This window comes from Diadema antillarum, unplaced genomic scaffold (assembly GCF_040938485.1).
Source record: "Diadema antillarum isolate AM-2024a unplaced genomic scaffold, OU_Dant_1.0 scf00000014, whole genome shotgun sequence".
NCBI classification, from domain to species: Eukaryota; Metazoa; Echinodermata; class Echinoidea; order Diadematoida; family Diadematidae; genus Diadema; species Diadema antillarum.
The window spans coordinates 4180291-4202823 of record NW_027270903.1 but is presented as its reverse complement, the minus strand read 5'-3'; the positions used below and the strand labels follow the sequence as shown (position 1 = coordinate 4202823).

At 38.5% G+C, this 22533-nt stretch overlaps 1 protein-coding gene across 1 annotated transcript in view; it reads right to left on the bottom strand.

Annotated features, from left to right (window-relative positions):
• Nucleotides 1-10967: 10967 nt before the first annotated feature.
• Nucleotides 10968-22533, bottom strand: part of LOC139723388 (rho family-interacting cell polarization regulator 2-like) — a 111626-nt gene continuing 100060 nt past the window's right edge. Inside the window, exons 14-21 of the mRNA XM_071634638.1 lie at nt 21182-21620; nt 19904-20066; nt 16013-16171; nt 14931-15080; nt 13641-13837; nt 12778-12861; nt 12004-12094; nt 10968-11125 (exon numbers count right to left, since the gene is read on the bottom strand). Coding sequence (XP_071490739.1) covers nt 11019-11125; nt 12004-12094; nt 12778-12861; nt 13641-13837; nt 14931-15080; nt 16013-16171; nt 19904-20066; nt 21182-21620 — 1390 coding nt within the window. The 3' untranslated portion in view covers nt 10968-11018. The remainder of the gene's footprint in view (nt 11126-12003; nt 12095-12777; nt 12862-13640; nt 13838-14930; nt 15081-16012; nt 16172-19903; nt 20067-21181; nt 21621-22533) is intronic.

Sequence of the window (22533 nt, the reverse complement as noted above, 5' to 3'; positions counted from 1 at the left end):
ACAGATGTATATAGCTCCTTCATTTTGGGTTTGTTGATAGCGTGAGAAGTAGTTAGTAGACACTCTGGGAAGATCCGAGAATTCCACATGTATAAGAATCCTTCGCTGTGTACTGGGATGGTATATTAGTTTGGTTGAGACGGGGATTCACATTTTGGACTTTTTGAGAGATACACTTATGAAATGTCAAAGCGTACATACTTCTAAGTATTCAAAGTTCATTTGTTGAAAAGTGGTTCTCAAACCGCTCAGATATCAGAGAACGAACCGAAATTAAACAAAGTGGTCCTCATAAAAGCTGGGACCCATCTTCTTCTGTTATAAGGATTTTCTTTTTCCCGGATTCCACAGCCATTTCACAAGCAATTTTCATCAAATAAACTTTAAATTAATCTTAGAATAGTATACTCTTTCATATTTCATTAATTATTTCTCACTATCTCGCTAAAAAAAAGTTGGAGACCTAAAGTCCCATTTCATTCAAAGTATACAATCTCTTTAATTCAACTGGCTTTTCCGTTTAGGCCAATTTAAACATTATTACTCATTACCGTCCTCCAGAATATCGAAATAGTGAACGGGGAAATGATGTAAAAACCATTTTAAGCTCTGAAAACAGGTAGAAATGTGAATAATCATTATCTGCAAAGGTAATGCAAAACTGTACGACAATGTCAATAACAATAATTACCGCTTCTTTTACCACCGCCTTGAGAGCTGGATATCTTTAAGACTGATCAAATGTTAAGTTTTGCTAAAGTATATACTCCTGATTCTCGTTACCCTTTTTCATTACAGATTCTTGTAAGTAGCTCGTACCGCTTTTAATACTAGGTCTTAGGTAAACACCTCTGCAAATTTAAAGCTTATGATACAACATTAACCTTGTTAGTCTCGAAGGAGACTGCTATTATCCGGTTCCCTTTTGATAATGCTAATCGGGTTAAAACACCCCTAAGTGTCGAATTAGACAAAGAAGAAAGAAAGAAAGAAAGAAAGAAAGAAAGAAAGAAAGAAAGAAAGAAAGAAAGAAAGAAAGAAAGAAAGAAGAAGAAGAAGAAGAAGAAGAAGAAGAAAAAATTACACCTTGCAACAACCAAAAAAGTAACAAAATTAAGACAAAAGCAAAGTATATATATACAAAGTGAAGAAATAAGGAAACCGAAAAATGGAGCTTTCCCACAATTACGCTGTGGTTAAAAGTAGGTTTATGCGTACATAAAGTAAGTGCTTGAAGGTTTCCTTGCAAAGTTTTACGATGCAATACAAAATAAACACCGAGCGGTTAGACATAATTATTGACATCATCATCCCCCAGGGTAACCGCTTCAGTTTTGCCACTGCTCTACTAGAGGGCCCTGCCATTATTATTACCCTTGCGTTGCCAGGTACCCATTTATACACCTGGGTGGAGAGGGACATGGTGGATATGAACATCTTGTCCAAGGACGTTAAAGGGATCGTATAGTTTTTGGTTGAGACCTTACGAAATATGAAAGAGCATGTAATTCCATGAGGAATTCAACGTTTATTTGATGAAAATTTGTTTTGAAATGGCTGAGATATCCAAAACAGCGATTTTAATAAAGTGTGGGACCCACCTTTTATTATGATTGCTTTCTCTCTTTAAAAAATCGAGTGAAAATATTCACTCTTAAAAGAGTGAATACAAAAAAAAAAGAGTGAATTTAGAGTGAAATTGGAGTGAATTTTGAGTGAAAATGTTCATTTTCACTCGTTTTAGAGTGACCTCAGGGATCACTCCAAAATCTTCGAGTGATCCCTGAGGTCACTCCAAATGAGTGAAAATGAAAATTTTCACTCAAAATTCACTCCAATTTCACTCTAAATTCACTCTTTTTTGTATTCACTCTTTTAAGAGCGAATATTTTCACTCGATTTTTTTAGAGAGTTGTTTTACTTTGTTTTTGGATGTTTCAGTCATTCCAAACCCAATTTCCATCAAATAAACTTTGAATTCCTCTTAGAATGGTATGTGCTCTGAACTATTTCATAGGTGTTTTCTTGGTATCTCGCATAAAGATAAAAGCCCAATTCTCATCTCCACCAATACTGTACCATCCCTTTAAGCAATGGGCGGGAATCGAACTCGGGTCCTCTGATAGGGAGTCGGGATTCTTCTTCCCTATGCCACAGCTGCACCCACTTATAACATAAAGTATAAAGCCTTTTCAATTAAGTGCAAAATGTTTACCAAGTCGGTACTCTTTGCAATGAGTGGAAAAAAATAAACAAACGAAAAGGATGTGAAACCTCAAAGCAACAGCAATGAAGGGATCATAAAGATTAAGTTCATATTGAAATTGCTCTATCAATAAATTCTATCCTATTTCATTTTCAAAGCAGTTGAATCTTCCTTTCAAACCGTATTATACTATAGAAGGTAGAAGTGAAGGCTATTTGAAGGGCTTTAATACAACAAATATAGGGGCTTCTAAGACATTATAGCTAATTAAGCTATTTTACCAAAACAGAAATGTTCAAGAAAAAAAACCTGGTAAAAATACAATTTTTCATTCGTTTTAAGATCCAAAACTTAAGGATACAGAAGAAGTATTGTTCTTTCAGAAAATATGAAAAACTCAAGATTGACTTGACCTCGCGTAAAATTAATGGCGTTTGACATTTCGTTGGTCTTGTGATGCATGGTCACACACACACACACACACACACACACACCTATGGTGATTATCGAGGACATGTTTTACCTACAAGAATTTTATCACATAACGGACGACCTGTGTGTGAATAGGAATCTTGTCAACCGAGGACTCATTCGTATCACATACAACCGAGGATTTATTACAGATATGATAATCGAGGACCTACAAACATGTTTTTACCCTACATGAAAAAGCAGACCGTCCGTCTGGTATGGTCTGCCAACCAAGGACGTCCTCGGTTCGCTGTGTGTCCTCAGTTTAAATGTAAAGGTTGTGTTTATGTCCTTATTTTCCACCATGGGTATTTAAAGTGCACACACACACACACACATACATACAGAGCACAAATAAGAAGAACACGAATCAGAAAGCAACAGACTCATCAAATAATAGTTCATATGCAAGTAAATTTACTAAACTTTTCCACAACTCTTGCTCTCATTGCTCATATACATTCATATCATGATCTCATAGAGCAACGTTAGAGGATAAACGTGAGTCCATTATCATAATATGTCACCCAGTGACTTTGACAACTGGAAAGTTCTTGGCCATGCGTTACGAATTAATAAGTTTCACATCCTCTATGTACAATAATAATGATAATAATAATAACAGCAATGATAATATTAAACTTTGCATCTTCTTTCATTCTGCAATATTCACATTAAACTCTCATTTCCTCTCTATAACGTCATGGCGGCGATACATTGTATGTATCTCCGCGGAGTAATCGGTATAAAATATAATGCTTTCAAACACACTGTCTATAATATGTCCCTGCATTAACATTGCGAGTATATCTTCAACAATACACTGTACACATCAATTACATTATGGATTGTAGATACAACATGCCAACAGTAATTAAGCCAAGGCAAGCGGAAGATTGGGGGGGGGGGGGGGGGGGGGGGGTTGTGGTGGTAACGGCTGTACATGAAAAGCTGAAGTCCTCGAAAATACACTGAACAATATACACTCCTCATGACTGATCAAAATCTTTATAATCACGGTCATTTACTGGCGGAAAAATGTCAGTGAATAATATGTGTGATGACATCATTCTCAACTTCTGTTGTTGAAATGTTGAAACAGACTTCTGCTGAACTGTAGCACTTTCTAATCAACTCCTGTTAGAGCTATAGAGCAAGAAGTATTTATACACATGGAACTTATCAAAATAATCTTCTTAGAAAAAAAAAAAACGTTTTTTTATTTTTCTGATGAGTTTCTATGAAAGCAGTCTTCTTTTAAAGAATATGGAATGCATGATTAAAAAGGAGTAGTGTGGACATGAAGGGGGAAAGACCACTTTAGTCCAATGAAAATTCCATGGGGTGTTAAGTCATGAAATCATTTTTACAGACACATGCAATTCATTAACCTTTGAACACATCTTTGTTAGTTTTCAAGAAAAACTTTAAAACATCTCTGCAACTTATGTGAAAGAGAGAACTTATTTCAGAACTTTGTTTCCATGGGAACCTTTGAAGTGTTGGGCTACCCAGCAAATTGACAACTGACAAAATAAGAATGACTGCTTTCAGCATGTCTACACATCAATTGTGACTGGCATATTTTCCACCTCCCCATCTCAAGAACGAAATCTGCCAAAATCATTTTCCCTACATGTATACACATCAGCTGCTCGGAGGGGGTGTGAACATTTTCCAAGCAAGGTTTAAGTTGCTTTTTAAGTCATCACGTTACGTAATCCTTGCATAGCAATGTGTATGCATACGGCAAACAGAGCACCTTGATCATGATTTTTGGGAGGACTACCTAAATACGGGAAGAACTCAACGAGTGATCAACTCTTCAAAGTGTAAGCGGAGAAAAAGTATGAATAAAGTATCAAAAAAGTTTCTGTTGTTGATATTCATAAAAACCTCACGGCTGCCCTACAATATGTATGGATGAGTCAGACAGTATTTTACATCTTTTGACTGTTGAACCTTTTTAGTTTGTTTTGTCTTGTTTGTTTGTTTGTTGTTGTTTTTTTTTGCAACTGATTGACAAATTGCCCTACATCAACGGAAAGATCTCATGATGACTTCTTAAAAGTGCTTAAAGACTCAGTATACTGGTCAGCAAAAAACAACATGACACAAAATCATTAATTTGAAACATATGTAACATTTCGCAGGTAACCCTAGAATCTGGATCAAATTTTCAACACTGGTGTGAAAACTTGAAGGATAACAATTCTTAGGGGTAGAGGTGATGTCCTATAATTGGTTGAAAAAGTGCATGAAAGTAAACATGTGGTACTAAAGCAAAACACACAGCAACAAATATACAGAGGCACAACACAAACAATTGTTTTTTCTTTCTTTACCTTGACTTACAATAATATTCCAAATAGCACCAATCAACAAACTAAAAGTACACATTGTAATGGCAAAAATACCACACTTTCTGTATACTCATAATGCACACACTTTTCTTTACTCAGTCCTTTGACTCGCATAATAGAAATAGATTACTAAATGATCCTCTGACTTTTGATTGCAGGTCATTGCCAATATCAAACATGTAACATGACTTGTAAGGTCAAAGGCTGCTAGAGATAGCCTGACTTGCAGGCTTATTCCCTATTAAAATAATTTACAGTCACATTTTTCTTGTCCCATATTGCAACTCAGTATTTGAATATCTAAAATCAATTGGAGATCGAGTTTTGCAGTACAATATATATTACTCAGAACTGTTCTTCAATCCATATCTTTGAGGTAAACATTGTGGCTGGAGTTGAAATCAACACTATCAAAAACAAACCAAAAACAAAAAATGCCAAACCCTGCAAAAAAATGAAGCAGTAAGCCCAAATCTAGAGATCATCATTAGCTGGATGGCTATGACCTGCCGGAGACTGCAGAATGATTTTGTTGTGATGGCAATTTCAGCCACGCCCTTCTCCAAATTGAGAAGATGATATGGGTAAGAGTCATACACTGTATGGCAAAAAACATGAATAACAACCAGAAATTAGAACAACAGAGAGAAGTGGGACGAGTCTGGTTTTTGGTCACTACATGCGCCACACACTTTGTCGTGCTAGCACCTTACAATGTGGAAGTGACCTCAGAGTGCATTAGCAATTTAAAAAAAATTCCCAAACAGATCGTAGCAGTCGACCCCAGTCAAGATTCTGTGGCTGCGTGTACACTTACTTAGACATTGGAGATAAAGGTGACCAAAATTTGTTGCAGGGATTCTCAAATATATCTAAAACTGGCCATTCCATGGTATCTCCATACTGCAGTGTGTCTTTAAAGGTCCAGTTTACCTTTGGGAGCAGTCATTTGAAAAATGTTCAAGATATCGCCTTTCATGCATATGTGTAGGTCTGTTGTACCACAAAACACCCTCCCATATAAAAGTTTTTGCAATAAAGTCTAAGACATGAGGAGATGTCAGTATTTTTCTTAACAAACCGTAACAGTATATGGTTTAGTCTGGAAACATTTTTATTATAACTATTGTTCACATTTTGAATATTTAACAATACTTAGCATCGACTTTACTGATTCAAGTTTGCACATTGGTTGTTTCTATCCGTAACTCACATTTTAGAACTATTTTAAAGCACTAAATGCTGCACTATTGTTTCATCTGCAAATGGTAAATTATGCCTTTAAAGCCACCCTGTGACCGAAAGTCTGGGCATTCTTTATACTCTTTTCTGACCATTTGCTGTGGTCATGGCAGACTCAAATATGGTGCAAAAAGAAAATGCGACACTCTGGATGGATGGAAACCAATACAATACTGATAATACTGACTGTAACTCCTTTATCTCGCTCCTCATATAACTTGTAATCCTCCCAGAGCAAAATAAGAACTTATCCAACAATTCCTGGGAGCAACACCATTCATAAATTCATTAGCCACCTGCTGCATTGTGCCCACATCAATTTCAGAGCAGTTTTCTCACAGCAACTTTTTCCTGGTCAACTTTTACAGATACTTCCAAAATTAACAACGTGCCAAAAATAATGCCTCCTGAAACAAATACGTGAACGCATTGTCCAATTCTCGGTATCGCCAATACCTAGGTGCCGTGTGCAGAGCGGCGTTTTAGATGCATTATGGGATAGCTCGGGGGACAAACTTGCCCCGGTTTTGGCTGCATATGCACTCAGGTCACGTTCTGTCTTTATCCAGGGGTATTTTTTGTTGAAGATTTCTTCGCTTTCCATTATGTGACCAGCACATTGAAGCCCTGCAGTAGTGAACTATGTCTATAGGACTGCAAATCAGTAAAATTTAGAAACTTTCAACTTTTAAAGCTGAATTACAGCCAAGAAAACAAGAGACCCGCGGGTCTAGCGCTCACCTGAGTATCGCAAGTTCACCTTTCATGCAGTCACTAATCTAAATTATTCACAGCTCTACCAAAATTTGACGAGGCATTCTCAAGTGGAAGATGAAAATGTACAATAAGGGCCCAATTTTTTCAAGATTCCTTAATTTGGGGGAATTGGGGCCCCCTGGGGCCCTCTGGGTGGGGCATGGTGCCCAGTTTGATAAATTGAGATCCTGACCACCTAGGGATGCTACCTGCCAAGTTTGACAAAAATCCATCATGAGGTTTTCAGGAAGAAGATGAAAATGTACAATTCAGGCCCCCATTTGGACCCTTCCAACCACCCCCCCCCCCCTACCCCCAAGAGGGGCACCCCTGGATCTCCTATGAACAAACTTGAAACTACAGTCATTAATGTACTCACTCATAGTATTATCTCAGCTCTATAACTTCTGATTCTAGAGAAGATTTTTAAAGATTCCTTCATTTGGGGGGTTTGGGCCCCCTGGGGGCCCCCTGGGCGGGGCATGGTGCCCATATTAACAAATTGAGATCCTAACCCCCTAGGGATGCTACCTGCCAAGTTTGGTGAAAATGGGTCATGGGGTTCTCAAGAAGAAGATAAAAATGTACAATTTAGGCCCCATTAGGACCCCTCCTCACCCCCCCCCCCCCCCCTGGGTCCCAAGGGGGGCACCCCTGATTCTGCCATGAACAAACTTGAAACTACAGTCATCAATGTGCTAACTCATAGTATTAACCTAGCTCTATCACTTCTGGTTCTAGAGAAGAAGATTTTTGCGGATTCCTTAATTTTGGGGGGGTTTGGGCCCCCTGGGGGCCCCCTGGGTGGGTCATGGTGCCCATTTTAACAAATGGAGTTCCTAACCCCCTAGGGATGCTACCTGCCAAGTTTGGTGAAAATGGGTCATGGAGTTCTCAAGAAGAAGATGAAAATGTACAATTTAGGCCCCATTAGAACCCTTCCCCACCCCCCTCCCCTGGGTCCCAAGGGGGGCACCCCTGATTCTGCCATGAACAAACTTGAAACTACAGTCATCAATGTACTAACTCATAGTATTAACTTAGCTCTATCACTTCTGGTTCTAGAGAAGAAGATTTTTACAGATTCCTTAATTTTGGGGGGTTTGGGCCCCCCTGGGGGCCCCCTGGGTGGGGCATGGTGCCCATTTTAACAAATTGAGTTCCTAACCCCCTAGGGATGCTACCTGCCAAGTTTGATGAAAATCGGTCATGGGGTTTTCAAGAAGAAGATGAAAATGTAAAAAGTTTACGCACGACGCACGACGGACGACGGACGACGCACGACGGACGACGGACGACGCACGACGCACGACGCACGACGCACGACGCACGACGGACGCCGGACGAAGGGCGATCGCAATAGCTCACTTGAGCCTTTGGCTCAGGTGAGCTAAAAAGGAGTAACAACGGAAAAGCAGACAACCAGATACAACGAAGGTATAGAGGAATCCCACAGTGCATCTGTGACAGAGCTCTTCAGCCTGGGTAGAAGTTTTCTGCGCATTGGCCATACCGAGAATTGTATTCTACATGGGAAAAATCCCTGATTCTCATTCTGAAAGGGATGTCACTTATTCCTTCTTCTGTACACCCCTATGGTTCTTGTTGGCAAGTCTGACCTTCTGTGAAATGGTCTTTCAAATCCCTATATGCAACGCATTTTGCTCATGATATTATATGGCTCTTAAAATATTTTATCAGCACAGCTCTGTTGGTCCTAGGAAGCATGTTAACTCCTTCATGACCAACCAGCAATCTTGTGATACAAAATATCAATGATTTTCTACAGGTGATGGTAGTCAAGAGCTTAAATCATTTGGTGTAACGACACATGATGGCTGTATGCAATTAATACAATACAAAGTATCTGGTCTGAATGTTATCAGTTTCCACCATTATCGACTTTCTCTTTCTAAATGCAGACAAATTCTTAAAGCTGCATTGCCCAAATTTGCAAAACATCTGAGGACATTTCTCACAGTGATTATTATCAAAGGAAAGCTCATTTCATTAATGTGATTTCTCTGCATTCATGATTCATGATCAGCCACACTGTATCTTCAAAACGAGAAATGACATCCTCTTTCGATTCTTGGTCTTGAAATTGCAGGAAGACATCTTGCTCTCATAAAATGCGACAGAATCTCCTTTCTTACTATGGGATTAATAGGTCCCAAATCATTTCCTGTCTGAATATAACCGTCACCATCCACTCCACTCCATTCCACATTTATGCTCATCTTCTCAAGAGGAATACCGCGTACCCCATTCTCAGAAAATATTCAATGTTTTGTTTTGACATTACACCAATAAAACAACCCTTGAAATACAATGGCTGAAAGAGTTACAAAAATGTTGAAATGAAGGAACGAGAAAGAGATCATGATGAAAGCTGTGATTTGGTGCTACCAAAAATAAAGATTTTTGCATGATACAGCAGTGATGACAAGTTGTGAATGACCAAACCTTATACATATCCTGTCCAGTAATTTCAGCTGAAGTAAAAAACAAAACAAAACAAAACAGAGTTGTCCAAGTAGTAAATCTGTTTTAAGTCTATTCAATCAAAGCATACCTTGATGCTTTTTTTTTTCTCCTCCGGCTTGCTAAAATACTCTTGAAAACTGATAATACTGACATCAAACTGACATGGAATCTGAACAGAGGGACCTTCGGATCTGTGATACTGGTATTCCTACTTGAGCCACACACACAATGGGGGGCCCGACAGACTTGACAAATATATTTTACAATCATATATAATTTCAACATAAAATCACGGCATGCCCTGACATTGGACCAGACTCCTTCCGTCATGTATTTCTGTTGTGGAGGTTTACTTGCCTCATCACTGCACGACTTCTGACATTTTCAAATCGTTCCATAAATTGTTTCTGATTTTTCTGAAGTGATTGGTTTCCAAGTATGGTACTCTGTACAGTGAGAACAAGTGGATTGGGGAAGATCGCTATTTTTTTTTCTTTTAATTTGTCTTCACATTGGAAATTGAAGTTGCTTTCTCTCCTTCAAGAATGAATCAACGGACCATTTTTTATGGTGCATAGTCATTTCTATAAAGAGTCTTTCTTACGTCCTTTTCTTTGTTCTTGTTTTTCCACTTGATTTTGAGTACATTACGTAGGTAGGTCTTGTCATTACCTAGTACATCCAAAACTTTATATTCAAGAATGAATCCTGGTCATATGGCACACAATGAATCCCCATGTGCCTGAGCCTCTTAAGTGGAGAAGGACATTCTTGGAGGAGTACTCGCTTTAGAGACATCAAATTTGAATGGCACAAAATGTTGCACAGAATTCATATCACCAGACGTACATTTACACTGCAAACTCTACGAGCAGCACTTCATGAAACTGTTCTCCCACAAATACGAGACCAGGCACAAGACAGAAAATGCACCCAGAGGTTCACAATGACATTTCTTTCAAGCAAAAAGGGAGGGACACCCTCATCCTTGCCAACACTCATTATGCGGAGGTTCTGTGGCCTAGTGGTTGGGGTGCTGTACACTTTGATCAGAAGCTCACAGGTTCAAGTCTCAGGCTTGGGTGAAACCAATGCATTTCATCATGGCACCACCGTCTAGCACATCCTCCTCCCTCTGAAAAGCCATGACCACACATAGAACGTAGCATAACAATATACCTGTCAATATGGTTTCGCAAAATCTGTCCAAGTGAGGAAACTGAACATGGTGCACATGCACATACATAGCGATGACATGGAATATATTCACTGCGAAAGGGGTGGGGCTTTGCAAATGGGTTTTAAAAAATGGGCAGCACTCAGGTGTAATTGGTTAAATGGGGCATACAGTGTGCACAGCCTTTCTATACACCTTTGATTATAACAAAGAAATGCATTTTGCCAAACATCTTGTTGTCATACACTGTATATATTATGTTCTGTGTTCCAACAGATAGTCTTTTTCCAATGGGCATGGTCGAATATTGCAAATGTTATAACTCGGTGGTCATTAGAGGTGTGCCGTTCTGTGTATACTGCTGCTCGTAGGCAAAGTAAGGGGAGTATGAGACTTGCTCGCAGGCTAACCTTCCCTCATCACCTGCAAGACAAAAAGAAGATGATGACATTGAATGTATTACAATCATTATCTCTATTAGTATCTTTACATCCACTATATCATTATCATAACCATCTTTATTATTATTCTTATCAGAAGAAGCATTATTTTAAAACATCTCTTGTGTATGTATTTTACCAGTACTTGTGTTCTATCTTTAACTATAGTATGAGGTAAACATAACTAAATACTGCTTGTTTATAAAATTTTGGGTCAGAACATATGTATATTTTCACATTTTCATTTAAGCATTTATGCTTTCATGAAAGTACTTCACCAATTTAAATTCATTACATACCCACTGAACAAACCTCTGTAATAATGTTTACATGAATATTAATTCAAAAACATATTATATTACACTTAAATTTGCTTGCCATAATAAATGACCCCTTTCATTGCTGAAAACAAATAAATGATTAAAAAAGGTACTGGTTTAGATTGTACAGACTATGAGGAAAAAATAACATTAAACTAGAAAAGCACTCTGAGAGTGCAGACCTCTGCCAAGCAGCTACTTTTCACCGATGATCTTGCTCTTCCATAGAGATCAGTGATTTCCACCCATACGTTTATGCATGCTGAAAAACTCTCTCGATCTCCCAATATAGAAGCCTTTGTTACATCATAAGCCTTCATAAAATCCATAAAGATTTTCCAGAACACTACCAAAATTTGATCATCTGTTCCTTGTCTCATTCTCAACCTTTCCTGCAAGTTTCATCCAAATCTGTGCACAATCTTTTGGAGTTATTTTGTACACGGACAAACAAACAAACAAACAAACAAACCATCAAACTAACGGTAATAAAAACACAACCTCCTCCCTTGGTGAAGGTAAAAAGTCCATGGACACTTACCAAAAGCCATGAGAGATTCTTTGGCTGTTGTCTTGACGTCGTCGATGTCGCACCTCAACAGGTAGACGAGTTGCTCTAGCGCCTCTGTGGCCTGAAATAGACCAATGAGACATGTACATTTGTAGATTACATCATTTTATAAACAAGACTTGAAATAGTACAGTGTTCCCTCATCTCTGGTAAATAATCTGTTCAACTGGTTGAACGATAACTGTCAACTTTCTCTCTTTTGCTACATCAGTCATTACTTACAAAGTTTTAAAATGCTATTTATCACGGAATGTATATGAACTCACATATTTCTTCCTTTGATTTTACTTGTTACCGAATCAAAATTTTGTGCACATGCTTTCTTTAAACCCATTAAGGATGAGCCCTGAATATACTCGGGCAGGTGTCTATGGGAAATGCGTGTTGTAGCAAAATCAAACCGTCCTCAACGTGTCAAAAAAGGTTATGTACAGTATTAAATCCTACAGTAATCCAAGAGTTTGCTCCAAATCTTGCCTGACCTATTAAGAAGTGATATATCAAAATTGACTGGCAAGCATGATATACATAATCGAAGCGTGTCACATACACATTGTACAATGGTAATACATTTCTGCGCCATTCACATGTCGCGTCTATCTCAGTTAATATACAAAGAACAAAGTCTGTAATTGTTGCCTAGCCAGTAGTCCTGCACCTGTTACTGTCTGCATGTTTTGGCCCATGAATCAAAATATCACTGATTACAATGACCCGTCTTGACCTCACACGTCACACACTCACATGCATGGCTGCAAGTGCTGCACACCCTGCCTGTCGTAGCGAAAGATCTCGTTCTTCCAGACACTCCTGGTACACTGTAACTGCCTGTATGATGAAAACAAAAAGACACAAGGGTGAAACATGAGGTTTTTAACCTGTGACATGCTCAAGAACAGTTATATTATATATCTATATCTACCTCTAATTACTCATACATGTACTTTTTATGTCTAAATCCACTTGCTTAAGACTTTGATACTTCATTCTTATCCTCCTTTTTCTCTTTTTTCTCTCTTTTTACACTCAAAGGATATTTTTACCAATAATTTGATCTCAGACAACTCCTTCATATTCAATATATTCCCTTAACCCGTAAGTTCAAAAAACCACATTTCTGTGCATTTATATCGTGTCATTTCTGATTATAATTTTTACTATTTATTATTTGTGTTTTATAAGGAAGAGCAAAAAAAAAAATCTAAGCCCTTCATTGTTCATACATGTATAATTATGTTTTACCTTGAAAGGACTTATTTCAAGAGCCTCTTAAATCAGTACAATACATACTCATATGAATATTGACAACATATTGGAAAAGACTTCTTTAAGACTTTTAGGCTAGAACAATTGGGCTGTTTATTACATCAGTGTTCCTTATGATGGGAGTGCACTTTATTCTTGGACCCTGATGTCATCTACTCAACTCGACACAATGCTCCCACTTGAATCTCCCCAAGCTCTCTCCCCCCCCCTTTTTTTCACAATAACCATTACAATAGTGCATTAATCAATACGTTCCCATCTGCTCATGTTTCATCTCACCCATTGTAGGCAGAGACTATTCCATTATATAGATAGGGGACGCACGGTGCCAGGTCACTCACCCTCTGCCTGAGGTCATCCTCCCTGGCAATGGACTCGAGGTAGAGTCTCACCCCCATCTGCACAGTGGAGCTGTCCTCCAGTAGGAGGAGCCCCATTGCTCTCAGGTTTCCTGCTGGGAGTAGGAACCCCTTGGGAATGCGCTTGATGGTCCGCAGTAGCTCCGGGTTGCCCGGCTCAAGACTCGCCGTCAGCTCAACTGCATGATTGTTTGAGGGGGTAATTAATTGGAGATGGTGCTCATAATTATGGTGGCTCAGCTAGGCTGCCAATAGTCACACGTCAAACTTTAATATGGAGATTCTAATAACATATCAGGAGATACTTCATGGTTACATGCATTTCAATAGGTGATGATACACGTAACTCCAAATTTAGGAGGGCTTTTATATCAATAGAAAGAATGAAGTGAAATTGAATAGGAAAAAATGTACTGAGCTTGTTTAAAAATAGTTTTTTTTTTTTTTTTCAGGAAGCCTCCCATATACCTATCACAGTATCAAAGAGACATCTAAGGTGTGATTAATCCGTTGAAGACGAGTCCCGAGTACACTCAGGCAGGAGTCTGTGGGAAATAAGTGTTGTAGCAAATCAGTCCGTCCCTCAAGGGTTTAAAACTGGTGTCAAACTCTCACTTTGACAGGGACACTGCCTGAAGTATCAACAAAATGAATGCCAACAAACTACTAGTAAGCTTGGCAGGTTACAGCAAAGAATGCATGACTAAATAGGAAGATCTACATTGGGTGATTTCAAGTTCGGTGCTACCCTTGTATCTCCCATCCAGCTGCCTTAAATTGAGCTCCAACACTGACGGTCAGATCAACAAAGCGATACCGATCAAAATTATCAATCACTACACTAGGTGCTATCATCGCGACATTGGGAAGTCTGCGGGAATTGTGCGATAAAAAAAAAATAATCGCTTGTGATTACAATCAATTATTAAAAGATGTAGCCATGACTGCTTAGTTATAGATACATAACGAGGAAGACAGTTTAAAATGCCACAAATTTCATCCCTTGAACAAAATACAACGGTCTTAATTTTGCTCCCCGGTTCAGATTTATGTAGCCATGTCTAGAGTGTTCATGTACGTTACATGGGCGACCATTTTATTACCGGTACCATAGACTTTGCACGTAAAACGTGCATCTATTATAGACGTGAATGCGGGTCTCCCACGGCAACGCTGACACCAGCACCGAACTTGAAATCATCCATTGTATATTTGACCTATGACAAAAGAGAAGTGAGTGCCATGGCACGTTAGGTATAAGCGCCCACTCACATTCATTGGTGAGGTCATTGATGCACTTCTCTGGGTTGCGCCGGCTCTCCTGCGTGAAGAATGAGATGTACTGGAATAGGGTGATGATTGTCTTGGGGCTCAGCAGGTCGGCGGGTCGCTCGATGATCCGATGGCACAAACTCTGGAAGACTGGGGGCAAGATGAGGGAGATGGAGATATTTTCTTTTGAGTTGCCAACATTAACCCAACAAAGTCCGACAGGTTGCAAAGAGTAGTATTAAAAAAGAGATTCTGGGTACCGTTTCATGGAAGTTGTAATTTAAGCGCTGACAAGTCATCAGCCTCTGATAATAACCACAGTAACAGTCAGTGACCAGAGCATCTCAGCTAACCAAATCCAAGGATATTGCTGAAATTGTCAGAGACTGGCAACTTGTCAGCACTGACTAAATCGATAAAACACCCCCCTGATATGCACTAAGCAACTCTCAACCGGCAAAAATAAGTCCCACATTGAGAAAGATTCTATCTTGCCAAAAGACATGAGATTTTTCATGGAGTCCTCTGCAGAATTAGGGACTTTTGCATATCCACAAGAAAATCAATGATGACGATCGCATCACAGATTGTGAATGACAATACTATTTTACAAAATCTTATTTCCAAATTCAGAAAGCATCACTTATTCAAAGCACAATGGAAAAGAGATTCTACTGCAAGAATTAGGAGCACTACTACTGTCACTATAAAAATGAACAACATGATGAAGCAAAAAGATAAAGAAGAGAGAGGAATAGAAAGAAAAAAAAATGATGTCAGAAGAAACACAAGCAGTAGAAGAAGTAGAAGGAGAAGAAAATGATTTTTTTTTTCTTAAAGATGATAAAGTACAAAATTGTACGTATGGTCATTTTGTACGAGAGATTTTAATGTACTAAAACTGAGATGAAAATTTACTAAAACAAACACAAACATTGTGCATAGAAGCATGAGCACCAAAGTCAGGTACTATAAAAAGATGTATAAAGTGTTGATTAGTTTAACCTATGAGTCATGTCAAGAAATTAATGATACAGCAAAAATAAATGTAATTTGGCAAATTTCCAACAGTAAATTCTTACCATCATCAGCAATCTCCGGATGGTTTGTTCGAAGCTTCGCGCCAAACTTGACGTCCAGCTGAAGGAGAAATGAGTCGGCGTTGACATAGAGGGCCTCCTTCTCTTTGCACTGTTCCCAGAATTCCAAGAGGGGCAGGTTGAGCTTTAACTCGGGCAAGACTATTAAAGAACAAACAAAAAGAAAATAAGTATATAAACCATGTAAGGGGTAGATATGAATAATTATGTAGGCTACACTTTGACTTGAAGCTCAATCACAAGTACATCCAATCTGCAAGCAGCGAGTGATGGACATTACTGTAAAAGTGGATATTTTTGTGTGGCTAATTTTTTCGTGCTCGGCAGGGTAAGAAGAGTTTTGCATGTTTCTATAATTCTGCGGAATCAAGACAGCATCTACTGGAACATAAGGGAGGCAAAAATACTCTTGTGCTTTCATTTTTCACGCTAGTTTCTGGCTGCGTGAAATGTGCAAAACATTTCAAGACTGCAAAATTTTTCACTTTTATATCACTGCAAATGCTCTTTCTCACTACTGGCATGGCAACACTCTGCAGTATAATGTATTACCACAAATGTGCTCAAAGTGAATATTCAAGTGGTAGGCCCTATAATTCACAAATTGCACAGGGATATGCTTATTCTGTATACAAAGAGATATGCAATGAACACATATTTGCAAACCCAGAGTAAAAACTCTAACCAGGTATCCCTTTCCCCCCAAGGCCTATACAGTCTGTATGATACCATGACTATTTTGATTATTAATTTATACTAATAATTTAAATAACAATCAACTGGAGGTAGGTTGCCCTTATCCACATAACATCCCCCCTTTTTTCTTGCACAGCTCAAGAAAACTATAAACTAAAGGTAAAAGTACCGGCAAATTTGGGATTACCACAGTCCCACATGCATGAAACAGTGCAGGGTACATTGAGAGGGGTAAGATATTGTATCATGTGTTTGTACTTTGGGCACATCTTTTCATAATCCCAAACTTCCTCCCCGTGGATATGGAGTCAGGGGGAATGAGACACGGACATATTAGATTACAGGCACGGGACCTTTCTGTGGATGAATCACGCCTTCTTTAAAGGTCATATGTCCCTTTTTGCAAACGTCAAAACACTTAGCATGGTTGAAGAACAATGTCTTCAAAAATTGTTTGTCTTCAAAAGAGTTGTATGTAACTTTAAGAGCAGCTTTATGAAACACCCCCAGATCTGATGACAAACCTATTTCTTCGAATCTGGACCAGAAGTTCTGTTAGCTCTATAAAATTCATGTCTGGTTTCCGAGTCAATTTACTGATGGACCTGAAGTCAAGCTGATGTTCTTCTGAGCTGTGCATTCATCTGGTTTAATTTTCCTATTGAGTTTTGTAAAGAACTGACAATTTTTCAGGAGTCATCTTATATTAATATATACATTTTTTATAGATGTATATGAAGAGAGTAAATGCAAACCCAGACCCCTATTATATTCATTCCTGTCCACCTGGATAAGATTTAATCTGCTATGTATTTCTTTTTTTTAATGGAGTGGTAATGACATAGTTTGATAAATATTGACTTTCTGCAACTTAGATTGATAGTGTGTGTAGAAATATGAATAAACAAAACATGCAACAAAACATTTTCATAGATATTCATAGACTTGTAACACAAACCAATTCATCATGAGATTCTCAGATCTTGATAGACTCTGCACACAAACCAACAGGGTCCCATACACATTAAAAAGTTAAAATCAAATAAACAGAAGCATTAATTGAAATCTCTGAGTACACAGCATGGTATTAATAAGAAGTTAATTTGCAACTTGCGTGGATGGGTGAGCTAAGCCATGGACACATGTATTTCATCAATTACTGGTAGGCTGTGATACTGGGGCAAACAGTATGTGCATTAGGGCTGCTGTTACTGTACAATACAATAGTCAGTACTACACCAGAAAGATTTGCGCTCTTCTATCGGTCACTTAACCCGTTGAGGACGAGTCTCGAGTATACATGTACTTGGGGCAGGTGTAAATGGGAAATGTGTGTTGTAGCAAAATCATGAAGTAAGACAAGACAAAATTGTCTTGTTTATTTTTATGTGATGTCAAAACAGGAAATAAAATAAACATGTACAAATAACTCTGTCATGTTTATTGAATGCATGTACAATTGTATCTCTTGATTAAAGATTTCTTCTCAATTTTCAAAAAGGTTTGAATGAACAAGTGTTTAAATTACTGTAAAAGAATGATTATGACGAATTAAGTATTTGCTTTGTAGAGTACCAAAAAGTAAAATAAGCTGTGGTCTGGTCTTACACAGCCTTTGCACCCTCTGCTAGTCTTTCTATGAAAGACATTTGGTACCCATTTTTGGTGGACTTTCTTTAACATGTTGGGTGAGTGTGTTTGTGTGTGCTTGTGTAGCCTATGCTTGTGTGTTCTACTTCTACACACAGAAGCTTTGATATGTAACATGGGATTTAATTGATCCAATGCAATGCAATGCAATGTGTGTTTGGTTTCAAAGCCATTAAACTGCCTTTATATTTTGTCTTCAAGAACACCATAGCGACATGCAAAAGAAAATTGGTGCTTCTATAAGGAGTTAAGAGCAAGGATATGAAGAAAAACTGGATCAGAGATTATCATATCCAGAAATGCGAAACTTAAGTAGAGGATATATATTATAAGCAAAGCATAAATGAAGAAAAAAAAAGAGAGAAATATTTGGTGCTGATATAAACATAAATTTTGATAATGGCTAAAATGAGATGCAATGTAATGAGATAGGGAATGTAGATGAACGATGAATAATGTTTCATGGAAAAAAGTATAATTGCATGCAATCAGCATGAAAAAAGAAAGTGATTCGGTGAAGCAGCTAAATAAATGAATGCATTTTGGTGTATATCAATCAGGTACTAAAATGCACACACAAAAAGAGAAGAAGCATAACCAGAAACAATAGGAGACACGTTTGGAGTACTATGCATTATAGGAAGATTATATGGAGAGAGCTTGAAGGATAAAAAGGGAGGGGGAGATGGAAGGATATGAGGATGTTTCTTTGAATAAGTTGAGAAGTGGATATATGTTGAGTTTCATATTGCTTTCCAGCAAAAAATGACTTCAGCTTTTCCTGTGTGTTGTGAGCGAATGAAGTCATGTGTCATCGTAATCTGCAATATGTATACACTCTATTAAAGTCATAATCATAAGAAATGTCATAAGTCTTAGTCATAAGTACACGACATCAGTACATAGTCATAGTTGGTACAAGTCATGAGCCATAATTTTAAGACACGAGTTGTAAGATATAGATGTAAGTCATGTCATAATCATAACTGCAAGTCTGGGGCCATAATCATAAAATATAAGTCATCAGTCATAGGTCTGCACAAGACATAGGACATTAAATGATTCATATGTAAAGTCAAAACTGTAAGTCTGGGTCTCAACATATATACTCAAATCATATTTTAAGCATATGTCCTAAGTTGATAACATATGATATATATAAGTTATAGGTCATAGTCATAAATGGAAGTTATAAAGTTAGCAACCTTATTCTGGATTTAAGAAGTCACACAATTGTTATGAAGGGGTTAGTGAATGATTTCAGCTCCTATCAAATATTGACACACGCAAGATCGCACATTTGATACATCTTTAGTCGAGTTGTGTTAAGTATTACACAGCCTCAGTATAAATTTTGTATTCTCAGTAACTTCACGTTTTGTATTACGCAGCAGCCCCAATATATGTTACGCAGAATATTACATATTCATGTTTTGCAACATCAGCGAATGGTTCCCAGCCATGCTTTGTCATTTTGGCATAATATAAGAAGCATTGACCATCCATATTGCCCTTGGCTTAGCTCACCGCGACCCAAAATGACCAGTGTCGCTCTACCTTCGTCGGCGGACGCGACGTGGACGCCGCTGACTGCCAAGACGATCAGCTGTTCGATGATGACCGCCTGCTTTTGTAGCTTGTCCAGAGCAATGGTTTCTTTCAGTTTAAGGGGTCCAAAGGCTCCTAAATGCTGCAAACCACAAGCAAACAAGAACACCAGAAATGTCACTTAACCATTTACATGCAAACCTTTGGGCAGGTAATACACATTTAAATTGACTTGTACAGTACGTCCCCTCCGCCCCCCCCCCCCCCAAAAAAAAAAAATACAATCAAATTTTTGCATTGATAACACCCAATATGACTAACCTGTCTAAATGCTACTTCAGAGTCTTAGAATATAACATCTTAGCTCTATTTTGCAGAAAACCCCATTCAATTTGGTTGAGCGGTCACAGAGAAATGTGGAATGTTGGAAAGCATGTCATGAGTCTGATTCTTCCAAGTTCAGCACTTCGATGCTTTTGTGTGTGAATACAATAGACAGAACTTGGAAGGAAGAGATTCTTGACATCCTCTACAAAGTTCCTCATTTCTCTTTGACCAATGAAGCAAATCGAATGGGGCTTTCTGTAAGATCTGGGCAATGAGTTATAGTTTCATACCCTGAATTTGTATTTGGATTGATTCACTGTTTTTAAAGATATCATTGCGGAGGGTCCCGTTGTATTTCTTTTTGACATATGGTATAGATAATACAAGAAGAAAGTAAATAACATAGCCCACATTTCTTTCATTATGATTAAAACATGGAAGCAGAGGTAAATCACAATGAGCTGACATTTTTCTTGATACTTTAGCCTGATACAAGGAAATTTTATTTCGCTACAATATCATCAAATTCCCACAGACTTTCTACCAATCAGATTCCATCATCTGGGAGCAATAAAATGTTATAAGTTGATGGGAATAAAAGTAGGATATGATTTCTTTCTTTCTTTTTTTTTTATAGTTCACTCAGAAAGTTTAACCCAATTACACAAGGCATGCTCTTCCGCACATTCTAACACATATGCCACACATGTAATTCAATTTCAAATATGCCGTCTCCATCATCACAAAGGTTACATTAATGTAAGTATGTAATACTAAAAAAAGGTAATGACGGATGGATCAAATTTAACACCTCGGTCACTCTCATTAGAGGAGATTCCAAGTGGACTCAAAGATAGAAGGGGCTTTCTCGACCACCACATAAAGGAAGACATTGTAGGGATAATAGGCCAAAGTCATTGTTCTACTCACACTTAGAAGATACTCGATGAACATGAGATGATGTGTGAGAGTGAGGTCGATGGAGTCGCTGCCCGTCGTCAGATTTAGTGGCTCCTCCCGGTCCGAGCCCGGCAACCGACGCATGCTCCCGAAGGAGCTGTCGCCGGGCGAGTCCAGGAGACGGTTGCCACGCTGCTCGTTCAGCTCCAGCATCCGACTCTCCCGCTTCTCGCTCAGGTCCAGGAATCGACTGCTGCGTTTCACTGATGATGACGTCGACGAGGGCGGCGACGACATCGTTGACGTCGAGTTGGACGTGGGTGTGGTTGACGGTGAGGGCCGGTGGATGCCGCGCAGCTCCAACTGGGCGGGAAAGTCATCCTCGATGCACGTGGAATCGCTCAGCCGGTCGCTGGAGTGCGACTTGGGCACTACATCCAGAGAATCCAGGACGTTCTTGCGGTTGGTCCTAATGAAGTTGTGGATGACAGATATATACAATACTCATCTTCCCTTTTAAATCATTCTCCATCGCTGTGACTGTTTACCGTACAAACTGGGCACACACAGGTAGAAGTCTTCATTTCACATGTCATACTAATTTGCAGAAACATTTATTTTGTGATTTTAGAGTCAAGCTTTTGCTCTTACACGTTTTTTTGTTAGGTCCAGTTACATAAAGTATGAACTTTCTAATTCTATTTCTGGCAGACACGGCGGCCCATTAGTTGAGAAGTACATCTCCAGACCACTACAGAGAACGATTACCATCTAATATTTACTTTTCAATTTTCATCAAATAAACTTTTGAATCCCCTTTGAATTGTATGCTCTTTAACATTTCATAGAGGGGTTTCTATATCTTGCCAAATGTTACAAGCTGAACCCTCACCTCTACATGTACAGTATAGTCCCTTTAATCTAGAACTACGTTTGTAGGTCAAGTTTGGATGGATTACTGAATGTTGATGGACAAGTTTGACATTATAGGCAAAGAGCTTAGAGCCTTGGCAGATAGGGGGTTAAGCAGAAAGTACCATGCCATATGTGACCGTGCAACACAAAACCAACAAAAAGTCGCACCCCTTGATTTTACGTGAGGACTCAAAATAAGCTGAAATGGGTCAACTGAGTCAATATTGAGTTTTTCATATTTTCCGAAAGAGCTATCCTTCTTCTACATTATTCTTTAGTGTGGGATCATAACATAAATGGGAAAGTGTGTTTTCAGCATTTTTTTCTACAATCCTTTGTGGGGTGGGGGGGGGGGAAGTAGAATGATCAGGTATGTCTTACAGGGCCCCTTTTCATATCTTGAAATCCTTTGTACACTCTTCACTTTCAAGTCTAATGACTTTTGAAAGGATAATGCTACTGCTTTG